Below are 17729 nucleotides of genomic sequence, written 5' to 3' on the forward strand. Positions count from 1 at the left end.
GAAATTGGGTGTTCAGACATATAACTCCTTTAATTGTTGTTCTGTCCTACCAAAGACACAGAAGGCTTTGCTTTGAAACAGACATCTCTGTGGGAAGCATGTCTGATATAATCAATTATGGAAGAGAGGCATAAATGTGGATGATTTCTTGATTTTTCTTAAAATGTAGAAAATGGGCACATAAGAAAGGAAAATTTATCCAGTAAGTACAATATTAATTTAGTTGGTATCAAACATGTTTTTATTTCAGTAGAGTTCCAGAGCAATGATTTACAAAAAAATCTTACAGGATCTGCTGTTGTTAATGGTCTATAATCCAAACTTCCTCTAAAATCTCTGATCATACACATAATTTCATAATTTGGGTTTGTAGCATCAACATCCTACAAGAAGATAAAGAGAATCATCATTTATTATAATTATAGTAATACAGCATTTGTTGCCTTGGTGCTATAGATAGTTTGAAAATTAAAATTAAACTAATAGATTATGTCATTTGCCCTAGCTCAGCTCAGACGCAAACTGAAGACGTGATATAATTTAGTTTCAGTTATGACTAGTCATATGCTCAAGAATCACTTTTAAATTAAAAATATAATTTTGTAAGTCTACACACATTGTTAATTTTATTTTTTTATTTTTTTTTTTTCACATTGTTAATTTTAAACCAAACATTCATTATTAAAATCACCCTTGACATAATTCAAAAATTCATCTGCTATACATATACTTTAATTATCCTAGAAGATGGAGCAAAAGAGAAATAGTACTCATCTCTAGAAAAGCTGAAATTCTAGAAATATTTATTTAACCAGATTCTTCTTCCCAGTCTTAATCCAGTGATTCAGCAAAATAGAAATATAGATTCATTTAAGTTCATTTTCTATTTTTGCTGGCTCTCTTTAAAAAAACAAAACTAAGGCATGGTAAAACAGTTCCAAACCAATAAGACATAGAATTTTAAAAAAATCAAAAGCCAAGGTAATTTTAAAAATCTTTTGATATTCAAATTATTGGATACTGACTGCTATGGAGGAGAGACTGTTCTATGACATGACCACTTCCTGACCCTGCCTGACTACTGCTGTCCCTCCTGCTAGATCCAAATAGATCCTGCTAGACATGGGCCAGAAGAGTGATGCTTCCCTTAAATTCCCTCAGAAACTGACTCCTCCCCTATTCCCCAGGCACGCTGCCCTGGGCAAGTGTGTAAGGCATTTTCCCCTCAACTGGGGCAAGTTACACCCCAGGACCCATCCATCCTGCTCTGTCCTACATAACATCTTAGCGCCTGCCACATGATGGATATCCATGTCTTCTTGCCACTGACCCAAGGCCACCTCACATGTAAGTTCCCTTAATAATTAGTTTTTTTTCAAAAAAGTATGTATTTTCACTAATTTCAGAGAGGAAGGGAGAGAGAGAGAGAGAGACATCAGTGAGGAGGGAGAATCATTGATTGGCTGCCTCCTGCATGCCCCACATGAGGGATTGAGCCTGCAACCCCAACATGTGCCCTGACTGGGAATCGAACCATGACCTCCTGGTTCATAGGTTGACACTCAACCACTGAGCCACATGACCAGGCAATAAACTCTTTATATAATGATGGAGTTGGCAGCCTCTCTTTCTTTGGTTACTCAGCCCTGGAGAAAAACTTAACAACTGCAATTTACATTTCTGCTTCAAAACTGAGTAAATTCAGATTAACATAAAGTAAATAGTAATAGGTAATAGCCTCTCCCAGACATGAGTAATAAATTATTGAACATTCTCAAGAAATCATATTTTTTTCATATACCATATGCAGATTTGCTTGGAATATAATTAAACTTAAAAACTGTTAATGAAACTTACTCCTAGGAAATAATATTAACCAGCTATGTCAATTGAGAAGTACTATGTAAAGTGCAAATTCACCACAAAGCTATGTGAAAATATTATGAAGTACCCACAGGAGACACCAGGTGGCATCTGTGCTAAGTATCAGTACATCTAACTCTTTTTTTTTCAAAATCACCAAATAATTTCTTTGGAATCAGAATGAAAGAACATTAGACAGTTGTTGAAATGTGTGTTTCTTCTGATACTTTTGATCAGTTATACAACTTATCTAGGACACATGACCAGATAAATTTTACATTTCTTCAGTACTGGGGTTTTTCTAGGACTTCAAATTTGGGATCTTCAAATTTGAAGTCTGGGAACATATTCATGTCTACCTTACCATACGTTTGCTTAAGCTTAAAAAGCTCCCTCTCCATGTCTTGCTGATACTCTGGACCAGCATCAACAGGCCCTCCAGATGACTGTCGCTTAGTTTTGTATTCTCTAATCTTGTCCACGAAGTTTCTGTACAGGATCAAGTTCCTTATTAAATGTCACTGCTGTAACACCAATATTCCTCCTCAAATGGACTGAGATTACAGACCGAATGACAGAAGAGAACTTGAAGAGCCTCTGAAGAATCACTGTGACTGTTACTTGCACTCAGTCCCGACTGCCAGAGCCCAGATCTAGCTCTTTTGTGTATTATTTATTTCAAAACCCAACTGGTCATTCTCAGATCACCTTCAGATAGAAGCTGATTTACTCAGGGTGAATATTATGCTGGTTCTACAATTCCCAAACACAACATCTTTATGAGTAAAAATTGTTTTCAAATGCCCTTAAGGGCACTTGAGAATACTCCTAAAAAAAAAAAAAAAAAAAATATGATGTTTTATTACAGGAAACAAGTTCTGAGTATATCATAGAAGCACAAGGGAGGAGTTTTATGTATAATAACAGAATTTTTAATGTGAGCAGACTTGTAAAGAGATAAAAGACCAATTTTCTATGCAATTTTTCCAATGCTAATAAAGTTTTGCTACCATCTAAAGGAAAAACAAGAGGGGCATAATACAGATATACTCTCATATCTAGTATAAATCAAAACACAAGAAATTTCCTCACTTTCAATGTGTTATGTTGACCTTATTATTGCCCATGGGAAAACAATAAAATTTATAATGTAATCATGTGCTTTAACTGAATGTTCTTCTAAATGTAGTTTTAGATATTTTTAAAAAGTCAAAATCCTATTATTCTTATATTAGAATTCTGTAACACATTATCTTATTAAAAATGGAACAAACTTTAGGACTAACACATACCCACTAAAACATGAAAAGTACATGTAGTAAATCTGTTATAACTTATTTTCACGAGAGTTTATATTATTCCTCAATATCAATTAAAGGATTATATTGAAATCTTTAAATGAACGCCTCAACTAATTTTTCCTAAGTCACTCACTTTCACTGACAGTCTGACCTTCAGTTGGTACATATACAAAATAGGTTTCTGTTACAAACCTGAGCTCTTTTTTCTCTAAGTTCTTGCTGTTGTAGTCTCCTTTTCTCTCGTTTTTCTTGTAATTTTTCTACTTCTTTAACACAATTAGATTTTCTACGTGCTGAAAGAAAAAGATGAGCTGTAGAAGTATAGATTTCTTTTTAGAGTATTGTACTTATACACAAAATTTTATGTGTAATTAAATCACATAACTAAAATAAAGTACACAGTGACAAAGCATGCCTATAACAACTACATGAACTTTAGTTAATGAGCTGCTTTAACAAAACTAGGAACAGGACAATATACAAATAAGAGTCAAGAAAAATGACTCTAACATATTGATACATGTCATCTCTTGGTTTAGAATCACAGATGTCAAATTATCATCTGCCCAGAATTTTAAATTCAAAGCAACTGAAATACTTACAATTTTATAGTAATAAGAATTGTTTACTCCAAAATATATATATTAAAAACCCAATTAATAGACTAAACTAACTAGAAATAAAATTTTTCCACAGTGGTAAAATGAAATCTGCAATCAAGTTTGCAATTAGACTGTTTACCATTTGGGGATATATAAAGATGACCAAGAGAGAATACATGTATGCCTAAAATGACTGAATCCTTGATACATGATTTACATACAAGGAGGTCCAAATTCCTTTTTTGCAGCTTGAACTGGAGATATATCTGAAACACTACCATTCTGTTGTGCCGAAGAAGACTGTTCGGGAAGCTGACTAGGCCGTGCACGTGCAGAACCAACCACTGTAAGTAGAACAAAAATTTTAAATTCAGAACAGAAAATTAATAAAGGTGAACCTTGATTAAAGGAACAGAGGTAACTGAAAAGAACTGATAACTTAAAAGTTGCATTAGCAAATTGTCAGTTTTTCTACTTATGTGCACATTAACAGAAAACATAATAATTCTATTCAATAAACTGATAAGCTAAGAGGTTTTCGGCATATGTGCAGGCTTAGGTGCCACCAATGTAGTTTTAACTATAAAACTCAATCTGAATAATTTATATAAAAACCAAAGCCAAGCTTAATTTTTAATAATCATTTAAAAAGTAAGTGTACAAAATAAAAATTTTAAATGCATTCTCATTTTGAATACTTCAGAACTATGGAAAGTAAAAACTTAAGTCCTTTAATCCTCCCTATATTCCAAATCCAATTATTTGCTCCTCAAATATACAAATCTTAAGCAGAGAGTTTTCTATTGTAAATGTTATAAATGTGGAAAAAGGAATTATTAATTAAATATAAATGTCACACTTTACAAAGATATATAAATTTTCCCAACTGCATAGTACAGAACTTTACCTCTATTTCTGATCTCTCCTCTAATACCTATGCCCATCCTTCCTCATCCATCCATATAGAGAAACATCACTATTAGAAAGTACCATTCTGAACTGCTGAATAGTAAACAAGAAATTAACTATGCTTTACATTTCCTGGCTGAAAATATATGGAAGACCTGCCATTAACTGAAATTTATACCTGTTCAACTTTTTTTTTAAGCTGACTCCAAAGATACCCATGATTCCTTTTGGAAATCTGTTAGCCAAAAAATTATATAAAATGTCAAAATTTTATGAAATTAATCAACAGAATATTTTCCCATTCTCTTCTTTGTCACAACACATTCAAATCTGAAAAACTATTGGGCAAATGAGATGAATAAAATATTGCATATATCATGGAGTTTTGTAAATTTATAAATAATTTTATATTATCAACATTATATTTGGAAATCAAGAAGATACCAATCTTAAAATTAGCCATGTAAAGTTTAAATAAATAATAAAGCCAAGAGTAATATTTGCCTTTTTTAAAGAACAGTTTTATTAGTTTATTAGAATTCATTTGAGCCAAACAGGACATGCCTGGGAGCAGAATCTCAGCAGACTGAGAACAATGTTTCAAGGGTAATATTTAGTTTTGATTTACCTTGTCAGGGCCAATAGGCAAAATTAATAACTTTTTACTTTACCTCTATTATCTCTTGGAGGAGGGTCATTCTTAATAGAAGCCACAGTCCGTCGATTCTATGAAAGAGAAATGTTCATTAACTTTCTCTCTTTATTCCTCATCAATATATCATAATCAGTTTTGTTTAATTAAATAAAAATAAGCAGACATATAATAATTTAAAACTAAATGGAGAAAAACTGCAAATAATCTTCTAATGAATTACTGCTATTAATATTCAAGTTTATGAGTATTCTCTGCCCCCCAAATATTCAGAAATAATGAGCCAGGTACTGCTCTAAGGATTTTATATGTATTAATTCACTTAATCTTCACAACAAAATTCACTTAATCTTCACAACAAACCTATGAGTTCATTATTATTGCTATTCCAGTTTCATAGACAAGGAGACTGAAGCAAAGAGAAATTAAGTAATTTCATTCAAGGGTGCACTTTTAATCATCATGCTATCCTGCCAAAACTATGTAACACATTTCATCTTTGGATGCCAGGGGGAAATTAATGAAATACTAATTTTAGACAACTTATAGCTCATTGTTAAACTGAAAGATCAAAATACTATGAGATGAACAGTTAGTTATATGAAAAGGTTTCATAGACTTTCAAAGACTGCATAGATTAGGGAAGCAATTTTTTGGTCCTATTATTTATTTACGAAGACCTTCATTTTATTTACCTAAAAAAAAAAAGATGCGAAATAATGCAGTGGTTCTCAGCACTAACTGTACATTCAAATCAGATGGGTACTTTTAAAAAGTTATTATTGCGCACTGGCTGGTTTGGCTCAGTGGATAGAGCATCTGCCTGTGGATTGAAGGGTCCTGGGTTCGATTCTGGTCAAGGGCACATGCCCAGGTTGCAGGCCTGATCCCCAGTAGGGGACGTGCAGGAGGCAGCCGATCAATGATTCTCTCATCATTGATGTTTCTCTCTCTCTCCCTCTCCCTTCCTCCCTGAAATCAATAAAAACACATTTAAAAAATGTATTATTGCTAGAGTCTTTCTTTAGACAAAATAAAACCATCTCTTGGAGCAGGCCTAGGAATCAGTAATTTAAAAACATTTCCAGATGATTCTAAGGCACTGCAAATGTTGCTAATGACATATCCAGAAGTGTAAACTATGAAGATCCTTTAGGTTGTGAAGCCAAATATGAAAAATAGTCTGTTTACAAACTGTAACTAATGACCCCTAAGCAGTGACTCTCAATATGCTGAAATCCTATGAACTGAAAATCTGCCTTATGTTCATATGCATGGTTTAAAAAGCAGGTTTTGCTGGTAATTGTTAAGCTTCTATGTATGTCTTCCCTGAAAGCGAGTTCCAATAGGGTTAAAGCCATGTCACATTCATCTTTATAGGTGACAAAATCAACACTGTAGAAAAATCAACAAATACTTGTTGAGTCGAACACAAAAAAACTGTAGATTCAACAACTTTGAAGGACTACCTGGTTGAAAAAGAGTTGTATTTTGACCCAAAATTTTAACAGTGAGAAGTTTCAATAGCAATGAAAAGGAATTATCTTTTAAAATAATAAAAATAACATGACTTCTTTTTATAAAGATAAAACTGTTGGAGAGGATATAGCATATTTTAAAGTTTATCTTCACTGATAAGACAACTGGAGTGAAACTTTATTATGAATAAAAACAGTCCTTCTTTCTTTATCAAAGTCATTTGTATTTATTCAACAAATACTGATAAGCAAATTGTTTTGACCTGTAACTCCTGAGAAGCTATAAATCTTAGGAAAGACCCTAACCAGGCAAGGAATTTATAGAATTTTTTAAAAAGGTTTTTTTTTTAAAATTGATTTCAGAGCAGGAAGGAAAGGGAGGAAGATAGAAACATCAATGATGAGAAAGAATCATGGATCAGCTGCCTCCTACACACTCCAAATGGGGGATCGAGCCTGCAATCCAGGCATATGCACTGACTGGACTTGAACCGCGACTTGGGACTGTCCCGAGTACCAGAGTCCCGCCCTCCTGGTTCAATAGGTCGAAGCTCAACCACTCAATCATGCCCGCAGGGCAAGGATTTTATTCTGTGACTAGAGGCTTGGTGCACAAAATTCGTGCACAAGGGGGTGTCCCTCAGCCTAGCCTGCACCCTCTCCAATCTGGGATCCCTCTCACAATCCAGGACTGCTGGCTCCCAACCACTCGCCTGCCTGCCTGCCTGCCTACCCCTAACCACTCCCCTGCCAGCCTGATCGATGCCCAACTGCTCCCCTGCCAGCCCGGTCATCCCTAACTGCCCTCCCTTGCCAGCCTGGTCGCCCCCAACTGCCCTCCCCTGCAGGCCCTGTCCCTCCCAACTGTCCTCCCCTGCAGGCCTGGTCATCCCTAACTGCCCTCCCCTGCAGACCTGGTTGCTCGCAACTGCCCTCCCCTGCAGGTCTGGTTGCCCCTAACTGCCCTTCCCTGCAGGCCTGGTTGCTTCCAACTGCCCTCCCCTGCAAGCCTGGTCCCCCCCACAACTGCCCTCCCCTGCTGGCCTGATTGCCTACAATTGCCCTCTCCTGCTGGCCATCTTGTGGTAGCCATCTTGTGTGTTGGAGTGATGGTCAATTTGCATATTATATAGGATTGTTGTAATCGAGAATTAGACAACCTCAATCCTTGAAAATATGTGGGGTGTGTGTGTGTGTGTATTTACATACATACATATATACACACACACATACTAGTGACCCGTCGTGAGAAATTGTGTGAGACCTGGGACCCCCCCGATACCCCCTGCGACATGGGACTGTCCCGAGTACCAGAGTCCCGCCCTCCATGGCTGGTGTGCTGTGGGATGGCCCCAAGTCCTGGAGTGCCGCCCTGTTGCCCCGCCACCGGGCCGCGCGCAGCAGCCACTGGGCCCCGCCCCTGCGGCGCGCATGCAGGAATCCTGGTGGAAGCTGTGCGGAGCAGCTGCCAGCCTCACCCCCGCTGTGCGCACCGCCATCTTGTGACAGCGTTATGGCGTGAGGGTCAATTTGCATATTACTGATTTATTATATAGTATATGCATTTGAATAGCAGAAAGCATTGAGGGTTTTTTTTAAAAAACAAATACTTAAAAAATATTCCCACAGCATGCCAATTTCAAACCATAACACACACACAGCTCTGAATTTTCATCACTAACCTTTACAATTTTGTTTACTTTGGCTGAGGATGTTGGAGGTGGAGGTGTTTCTGGACTGGGTTCAATTTCTTCATCAGGTACAAGGTCAGGGTTAAGTGAAAAGATGCTCTCCAAGTCAATCTGTTTTAAAAACCACATGTGTTTTCAGTGTATTTTGACAATTAAGCTCTTATTTTTCAAATAAACTTACAAAGAATAAAAGTTAAATAATTTTAGCCTAATGAATGGTACTACTTCAGAAGCTAGATTATCTAAAATTATAACCCACATATATTTAAAGAATCTCTCTTTTTTTTTGGTTAATCCTCACCTGAGGCTATTTTTTCCATTGATTTTTAGAGTGGAAGGGAGGGAGGACGGGAAGGAGACAGAAACATTGATGTGAGAGACAAACACATTGATGTGAGACAGAAACATCAATGTGAGAGAGACATGTTGCCTCCCACACGTACCCCAACGAGGGCCAGGGTTTGAACCTGCAACCCAGGTTCATGCCCTTGACCAGGAATCAAATCCAAGACCTTTTGGTGTACAGACTGACCACTGAGGCACACCAGCTAGGGCAAGAATCTCTCTTAAGATTGAATTTTGTGGTCTTAATTATATGTCCAATCACATAAGATATACAGGAGAAACCAACCTTTGTTTGAGTGACTTTTTTTTTTTAATCAGTTGAATGTTATTTAAGGAATGACACACGTACTATATAAAAATTACATAGTTTTCTGTTTTGCTTTATATTAAAAAAAGTAATAATAGGTCTAAAAATAAGATTTAATTCAGTGACTGATCTTACCTCTTTGCCTTTTGTATCTCCATTTTCTATCCACTCAACAGTCACACTTTCATTATCTTCATTTAAAGATGTTACCATTGCTTGATGTATTCGGCCTAAGAAGGATAAAATATAATTTTTTTAAATGTCATAAATTATAGAATGCCTAACTGTCAAATACAATTTTATAATTTACAAACTAGTAAGACTATCATATTGCATTTCTTACAAGGCATTTCCCACACACTTTTGGGATTAGGGAATGAACACTGAGTAGCAAATCAATCTGCTACTTGTCAAAACCAGGAACTCAAGACATTGGATTACACTTATTTTCAGCATACATGATAAATGGTTACACCATGACATAGAATACCTGAAATTTTATACTGTTAAGTAATTATAATTATTAAAAAGTTTCCTTACTATGTAAGTCAACAATGACTCTGTTGAACATTGAGTACAAATTCTTAGAGCAATTTTTAATACTATACTGATACAAAATACTTTTTACTTAAAAATCATTATCATATTATATAAAATAATGATATGAATATAAATTATTGAGAAAAGAAATCAGAGTCCGAAAAGGTGGGGAAATGTAATCTAAAATGCTCTTTTTCTGCATTTGGCCTATCAAAATCAAGTCTACTCCTTATTTTCTCTGCTGACTCTAGTATTTACCATGTGAAGAAAGAACATTGTATTTTATGTATTAAACTGGTTTTCCCTCTCTTAATAGGTGTGGATCTTACCTGTTAATAACTATACATCTAAGTAATTATTATTATTTTTAATCCTCACCTGAAGATATCCACCCCCCCTGCCACCCGCATTGCTTTCAAAGAAAATGGAAGGGATGGAGGGAGGGGAGAAGGGAGAGAGAGAAGCAGAGAGGGAGAGAGAGAGGAACATGGATGTGAGAAACATTGATGTAAGAAAGACACATCAATTAATTGCCTCCTTCACACTCCCAAACATGGTCAGGAATGAACCCACAACCCAGACACAACCCTACATCTGGAAGTGAACCTGTGAGCCTTTGATGCGTGGGCACTCTAACCACTGAGCAACGATGGCCAGGGCCTTCATAATTATTTTAAATTATTACATAATAATCCACTGTTTATCATAGCTTATTTAATACCTACTGATTGTCACTTTTGAACCTAGTTGTCCCTTGGTACCTGTAGGGCCGTGGTCGGCAAACTGCGGCTCGCGTGAGCCACATGCGGCTCTTTGGCCCCTTGAGTGTGGCTCTTCCACAAAATACCACAGCCTGGGCGAGTCTATTTTGAAGAAGTGGTGTTAGAAGAAGTTTAAGTTTAAAAAATTAGGCTCTCAAAAGAAATTTCAATCATTATACTGTTGATATTTGTCTCTGTTGACTAAGGAGTTTGCCGACCACTGCTGTAGGGTATTGGTTCCCAGACTTTGGATACCAAAATCTGTAGCTTAGGAAAGTATTTAGTGGGGGGAAAAAAAAAAATCTATGTATAAGTGAATCTGCGCAGTTCAAACCTATGTTGTTTAAGGGTCAACTGCATACATACATATATATGTACACATATACATATATATATATATACACACATACAATTATATATTTTACTTATTTCATCTGCTTTCACCGTACCCACTCATTTGATTACTAGTCAAGTATGGATAGAAACTATTACCCAGCTGCATCTTTAATATTATCTAATAAAATGCTGAACATATTAGGAAATACATATCAAATTTTCATATGTATTCCCTAAATAAAGTCCTTGGAACATCTATAATTTACTTTAGGATAATTTGTATTTCTTTAAATAGCTGAAAAATACCCCTGGTATATAACACATAAACAGTATTATTGGGGGGGAAAAAGCATATAGTATCTTAAAGAAACATGAACACTTATAATTTTATAAGTATTGTTAAATATAAAATTACTTACAATCAATATCTTTTCTATATGGTCTCACATAAAAATCTGAAGAGTAAATATAATCTTGTTTCAAAAATTCAAGTATTGAAGATATAAATACTTTCAAGTCATATATTGTTGTGTTTTTTTTTTAAACTAAAATATAGCCCTAGCTGGTTTAGCTCAGTGCATAGAGCATCAGCCTGCTGACTGAAGGGTCCCAGTTTCGATTCTGGTCAAGGGCTTGATCCCCAGTAGTGGATGTGCAGGAGGCAACCAATCAATGATTCTCTCTCATCACTGATGTTTCTATCTCTCCCTCTCCCTTCCTCTCTGAAATCAATAAAGATTTATTAAAAAAAAAAAAAACACGAAAAAACTAAAATATATACTGGCAATATTTCAATGACAGACCAACATACTAGTAACCATCATATATATCATATATATATGAAAAATAGAGGAATATGCAAATTAGCTGGGACACCATAACATCACAACTGAACAGCGGGGACCTGAGGCTGCATGGCACCTGGCCAGGGTGAGGGACCTCAGGCCGTGCCCCCTGCCCCTGGCTGGGAGACCTCAGGCTGCGCCTCCAACCCTGGCGCGGGGCTGGGAGACTTCAGGCTGCACCCCCCGCCCCGGGCCGGGAGACCTCAGGCTGCGCCCTCCACCTGGCGGGGCTTGACGGGGGACCTCAGGCCATGGTCCCCGCATGGCGGGGCTTGATGGGGACCTCAGGCCGCGCACCCCCCCACCTGGTGGGACTTGACAGAGACCTCAGGCCATGCCCCTGGCCCCATGGGGCTTGATGGGGGACCTCAGGCTGTGCCCCTTGTCCGGCGGAGCTTGACAGGGGACCTCAGGCCGTGCCCCCAACCCCGGCACGAGGCTGGGAGACCTCAGGCTGTGCCCCCCACCCAGCAGGGCTTGACAGGGACCTCAGGCAGTGCCCCCTGCCCAGTGGGACTTGACGGGGACCTCAGGCCACGCCCCCCTGGCAGGGCTTGACGGGGGACCTCAGGCCGCGCCCCCTGCCCCAGCGCCAGGCCAGGGGACCTGAGGCTGCGCCCCCCCCCCCCACCAGGAGGGGCTTGACTGGGGTGGGGCTGGCTGGGTCTGGGTCTCCTGCGTTTTTGAAGTGTGTGCGGGTGGTGAGCAGGGACTTGACTCTGGGTCCCGTGGTGAGCCCCAGACTCTGACAGGAGGAAGATTTTCATATATATTTTACTAATTTTCTTTCATCTCTGACACTTCTATTATAGAGAAAGGGCAAACAGCAATATTAAAATATTTCCTCTAATTAATTCCCTTTTAATGTGCACAAATTCCATGCACTGGGCTACTAGTAATTTAAATAATTGTATAGCATTCCATAAAAGAAACTTATTACAATTTAATTATTTCCTTACTAAGCGAAATTAAATTTTTTTCAACTGTTTGCCATTAAAATATATTACACTGAGTATCTGTACACAGGTGTGGAATGTTTCCATAAATAAAATTTCTACAAGCAAAATTAATGTGTCAAATAAATTGAAACTGATATTCTAAAAATGCCCTCCATTTACCTTCCCACCAACAATGGGACCTATTCCTCCACATCCTCATGGAAACTGAACATTAGCTTAAAATTTTTTACCAATCTGATAGGCCAGATCTTTCTTTAAACTACTTTCTAATAAGCATGTATGACAACACGGAAGAGCTCATTTAATCTATAATGGTTCATTAAATGTAATAAATATACCTATCAAGTATACATCTCCATTTTAAAAATGAGAAAACTGAACCTCATAAGTAGCTGATTAGCATAGATTTGAACCTTGTTCAGATGCAAAATCTGCTATTATTACTATGCTTCTCTACTTTCCCATATTGAGCTGATGAAGAAGCCTATGTAAAACACACCTGAAAAAATTTATAAACTGTAGCATAAATTCTCAAACCATTGTACATCAGAAACTCCTAGGGAGCTTTTTCAAAATAAAATGATGATTCCCAAGTCTTAGCCGCAGACAATCAATTCTTAACGGTTCCTCTGCAAGCAACTTGGTGCAAGCCACCCATGCCTCTATCTTAGATTCTCTCCCAACTTGTCAGTTTCCTTGCTTCCACCCTATTTGCCCTTATGTCTATTCTCCATAGGAAGCCTATACATTTCTAGTAAAAACGAAGTCAGATTATATTATACCCCTTTGCTCAAAACTTTCTATGGCTCCCCATCTCACACAAGAGTAAAAACCAAAGTTCTTCCAATGATCTTTTCATGACCTATATAACAAACCCCTACATGATCTGACCACTCATTTCTTCTGTGATCTTATTCATCCTTGACTGGTAATTCTCCATTTTACTGCCTGCTCCCTATCTCAAACAATACTCTTCCACCCTGTCACCCCTCAAAAGTTCTAGATAGATCAAGGACTTAAATGAGAGAGACAAAATGTAAATGCAAAAGAGTAGATACTGGTGCCATTTACTGAGGTAAGCAGACTTTAGAGGAGAGGCAGATGTTTGGGGGGAGGAAAATGATGAGCTGAAAAGTACTGGGAGGACACAAAAGAGGGGCTTAAAAAATTAAAGAAATACTCACTGCAATTTGATTTGGACAGAAATTAAGTAAATAACCAGTAGAAGTGCTATGTATTACATATCATTTGGGTCCTCTGGGAAGCAGATGTTGAGACAGGATAAGATGTTTATTGTGAAAGTTAAAAGAACGAAAAAATAGGACTGGGCATGGACTTTCATATCATGATAGAGATCTAAAACCTGTGGAGGTTGTTGAAGAAAGGAGTAGAGATGGTGTTTCCATGCAATTACCAACAGATATAAATGCAGGTTTGAGCAGAGAGAGCCTCAGACCTTGATACAGATGTGACAAAGTTTTGGCCAATCCAACAAGGAGCTCCAGAGCAAAGACTGCTAATTGGAGGAGTCCCACACTGGGCCAAAAGAGAAATATCCTAGTACCCACAGGGTGCTCAGTCACTGGCTAAGGACTCCCAGGAAAAGCAAGACCTCAACTCAAAAGCTAAGGAGTGTATAGTGAAGGCCTGGGGGAGTTAGGAGGGAGGACATCAATGGGGGGAAAATGGGACATCTGTAATCCTATCTAATCAGAGTCATATGCAAATTGACCATCACTCCAACACACGAGATGGCTGCCATGTGGTCAAATATGGCTGCCCCCATGTGGTCAAAGATGGCTGCCCCCATGTAGACACAAGATGGCTGCCACAAGATGGCCGGCAGGGGAGGGCAGTTGTGGGCAATCATGCCAGCAGAGGAGGGCAGTTGGAAGGGACCAGGCTTGCAGGGGAGGGCAGTTAGGGGTGACCGGGCTGGCAGAGGGCAGTTGGAGGCAACCAGGCCTGTAGGGGAGGGCAGTTGCGGGAGACCAGGCCTGTAGGGGAGGGCAGTTGGGGGTGACCAGGCCTGTAGGGGAGGGCAGTTGGGGGTGATCAGGCCTGCAGGGGAGGGTAATTAGGGGTGACCAGGCCTGCAGGGGAGGGCAGTTAGGGGCAATTGGGCTGGCATGGGAGTGGTTAGGGGGTGATCAGGATGGCAGGCAGAAGCAGTTAGGGGCAATCAGGCAGGCAGGCAGGCGAGTGGTTGGGAGCCAGCAGTCCTGGATTGTGCCTAAACGGGCAGTCAGACATCCCTCAAGGGGTCCCAGATTGGAGAGGGTGCAGGCTGGGCTGAGGGACACCCCCTAACCCCGTGCACGAATTTCATGCACTAGGCCTCTAGTACTTTCTATAATAAATTATTCTTAAAAAAACTAAGGAGCCTAAAGGTATTAACAGCTGAAGTCTGTCAGCTAAATGCACTCCCTGGAGTAAAAGAAGTTCTTCCTTTCTTTCTTAAATATTTTTTATTGATTTCAGAGAAGGGAGAGGGGGAGAGAGATAGAAACATCAATCATTGATCGGCTGCCTCCTGCACACCCCCTACTGGGAATCGAGCCCACAACCCCGGCATGTGCCCTTGACCAGAATAGAATCTGGGATCCTTCAGTCTGCAGGCCAACGCTCTATCCACTGAGCCAAACTGGCTAGGGCTAAAGAAGTTCTTTCTTAAAGGGAGATCCAAGCAGTGCATCTACAATATTGGCATTGGATATGAAAAAAAGAAAGATTGAGTTTAATTGTAGTAGAAATGGAGAATGGACAGCAGAGACATGAGCTGCCCTGCTGGCCACCATCACTACATTAGGAGGAGCTACCACTGCTTGCATCAAGCCCCACCTTTACCACCATCTCCACAACATGAGTAGTGAAGCTGAGACCCAGCAGCCTCTCTCCCCCACCCCACCACCCCTGGCAACCTCACAACAGTAATACCCACTAGTGGGGACAAGAAGATTACAGCAAAGGTTTGGGGAAAAATGAAACGGTTTAATATGACACTGATATAATTCCATCATTAGGAAATGACCCCAAAGAAGACTATACCAGACTATCAAAGAGAATAACTTCCTGGAGGACATGAAGAGGCTGTGGTTGAAGTTGTTGAAGAAAGGAATACAGGTAGGGGTTTTCATGCAATTACCAATAGACTTACCAAAATAACAAAAATGGGAAAAGTGTATGCATATACCAAAAGGGAAGACCAACACCACCATTCCTACAGTTAAGCATCTACCACAGTATCTCTATTTCCTAAGGAGGGAGGGGTGACATAGTGTACTGATAACTAGGTGTGTGAGAAAAGGCAAACCAGAGGGACAAAATCTGTATTAGGACTACAGGTCACAATTTCACAGGGACCTTAAACTCCAAAAACAGCCAAGAGAAATTAGCAATGAAGAGGATAAAGAAAATCAAAGAGAGAACACATAGTATTGGCAAGATTCTCAACTCTGGTACCTCCACAACTTCAATTACCAATGAAGACACTCAGAAAACCTTAAGCTACAAGCAGCAGAGTTAAAACCAGCTAGTCCACCAGTTAAGACTAAACTCTAGAAGTTTAGCAAGGCAGGACTGAGAAACTGTTGACTTATTGCCATCATGGTCCAGTTTATTCATTCAAGAAGAAATAAATATAAAATTCTGTCAATAAGAAATGAATAAAAGGTCGGGAGCTGAATAAAATCTTAGGTGATTGCTTTTTGCCACTGGATCAGATTAGCAGAAATATCTGCAGTTCCTATGCAGCATGGAATTTTTATTATTTTTACCAAAAGATGTCTCTAAAAAATTTGTTTTAAGCCTGACTTTCCCCAATATGCCTTTAAAGTTTTTAAAACCAACTGTTGTATATATGGTTCAATTAAGATATACTCAAATACCTCATTTTTAATTGTAATAAAAATTTACAATTTGATTTTTTTCAAAAGTCAAAGAGTAAGCACCCATTAACAAAGGTGTTAAATAATAAAATAAAGCCCTAACCGGTTTGGCTCCGTGGATAGAGCGTCGGCCTGCAGACTGAAAGGTTCGATTCCGGGATCTTGGTTGCGGGCACATCCCCAGTAGGAGGTGTGCAGGAGGCAGCTGATCGATGTTTCTCTCTCATCGATGTTTCTAACTCTCTATCCCTCTCCCTCCTCTCTGTAAAAAAATCAATAAAATATATTTAAAAAAAAAGAGGAACAGATCTACACGAGATTTTTCAAAGGAATAGATTAGTGTTAACACAGATATAATAGAAAAGGTTTGAGCTTGGATGACTGGGAAAATGATACTAATGGCGGAACAATAAGATACTTTATCCTAAGTCTCAGTTGTTAATAGGAATCATGCACAGGTGTTAGTAAGACAACTACAGATACAGAACTACATCTCAGAGACAAATCGGGATTGGACTTATCTTTCCCTAGAATCTGAGACTATCTTCCCATATGGCCCTCCAAATACCAACCCATTTTTCTGGTTTGCGAAAATTCCTGTACTTCATCCTCACTAACAATGCCCTTTGACACTGATTCCCTATATACTTCATTGTGAATTATATCATAAATACTTCTACGTTAAAAAAAAAAATAGAACACCTGTGTATCCACTACCACCAGTTTAAGAAACAATACCTCTGAACCTCATTATGTCCCCTCCTTAAATGGGTCTCCTTCCCCCTCCCATTTTCCCTGCCACCAGAAGGGTCACTATCTGTTAAGAGATAATCGTACAGTGGCTTTTCTTTGCAGTTTTACCACTTACAAATGTAACACACAAAAATGTTGAGTTTGCCTACTTTTAGCTGACAGTTATTTAAGACTTGTACAACACTATTTTTCTTTTTTTTATTGTTTAAAGTATTGCATATGTCTCCTTTTCCCCTGATTGACGCCCCCTTCCACTCCCCTCCCGCCACACCCCAGGACAAGACCCCACCACCCCAGTGTCTGTGTCCATTGGTTTTGCTAATATGCATGCATACAAGTCCTTTGGTTGATCTCTAACTGACCCCGCTCCCTGCCTTCTCTCTGAGGTTGGGTGGTCTGTTCAATGTTACCTTGTCTCTGGATCTATTTTTGTTAATCAGTTTATGTTGTTCATTATATCCCACCTACTAGTATGAGATCATATGATATTTATCTTTCTC

At 38.7% G+C, this 17729-nt stretch overlaps 1 protein-coding gene and 1 pseudogene across 7 annotated transcripts in view; both read right to left on the minus strand.

The window, feature by feature from the left end:
• Positions 1 to 17729, minus strand: part of KIF2A (kinesin family member 2A) — a 76939-nt gene that overhangs the window by 26653 nt on the left and 32557 nt on the right. For 5 of the 7 annotated variants that reach the window (XR_008555869.1, XR_008555868.1, XR_008555866.1 and 2 more), the window contains exons 2-7: positions 9284 to 9378; positions 8488 to 8607; positions 5347 to 5401; positions 3988 to 4110; positions 3357 to 3457; positions 288 to 383 (exon numbers count right to left, since the gene is read on the minus strand). Coding sequence is in view for 3 of the 7 variants with exons in the window: in XM_008161854.3 (XP_008160076.1) it covers positions 288 to 383; positions 3357 to 3457; positions 3988 to 4110; positions 5347 to 5401; positions 8488 to 8607; positions 9284 to 9378 (590 nt within the window). In the remaining 4 variants the exon portion in view is untranslated. Of the gene's footprint in view, positions 1 to 287; positions 384 to 3356; positions 3476 to 3987; positions 4111 to 5346; positions 5402 to 8487; positions 8608 to 9283; positions 9379 to 17729 lie in introns of all 7 variants that reach the window. The other 2 variants (XM_008161855.3, XM_054715223.1) reach the window with 2 other exon arrangements.
• LOC129148661 (ATP synthase-coupling factor 6, mitochondrial-like) lies at positions 2141 to 3153 on the minus strand (annotated as a pseudogene).

Source organism: Eptesicus fuscus, chromosome 4 (assembly GCF_027574615.1).
Source record: "Eptesicus fuscus isolate TK198812 chromosome 4, DD_ASM_mEF_20220401, whole genome shotgun sequence".
Classification (NCBI taxonomy): Eukaryota; Metazoa; Chordata; class Mammalia; order Chiroptera; family Vespertilionidae; genus Eptesicus; species Eptesicus fuscus.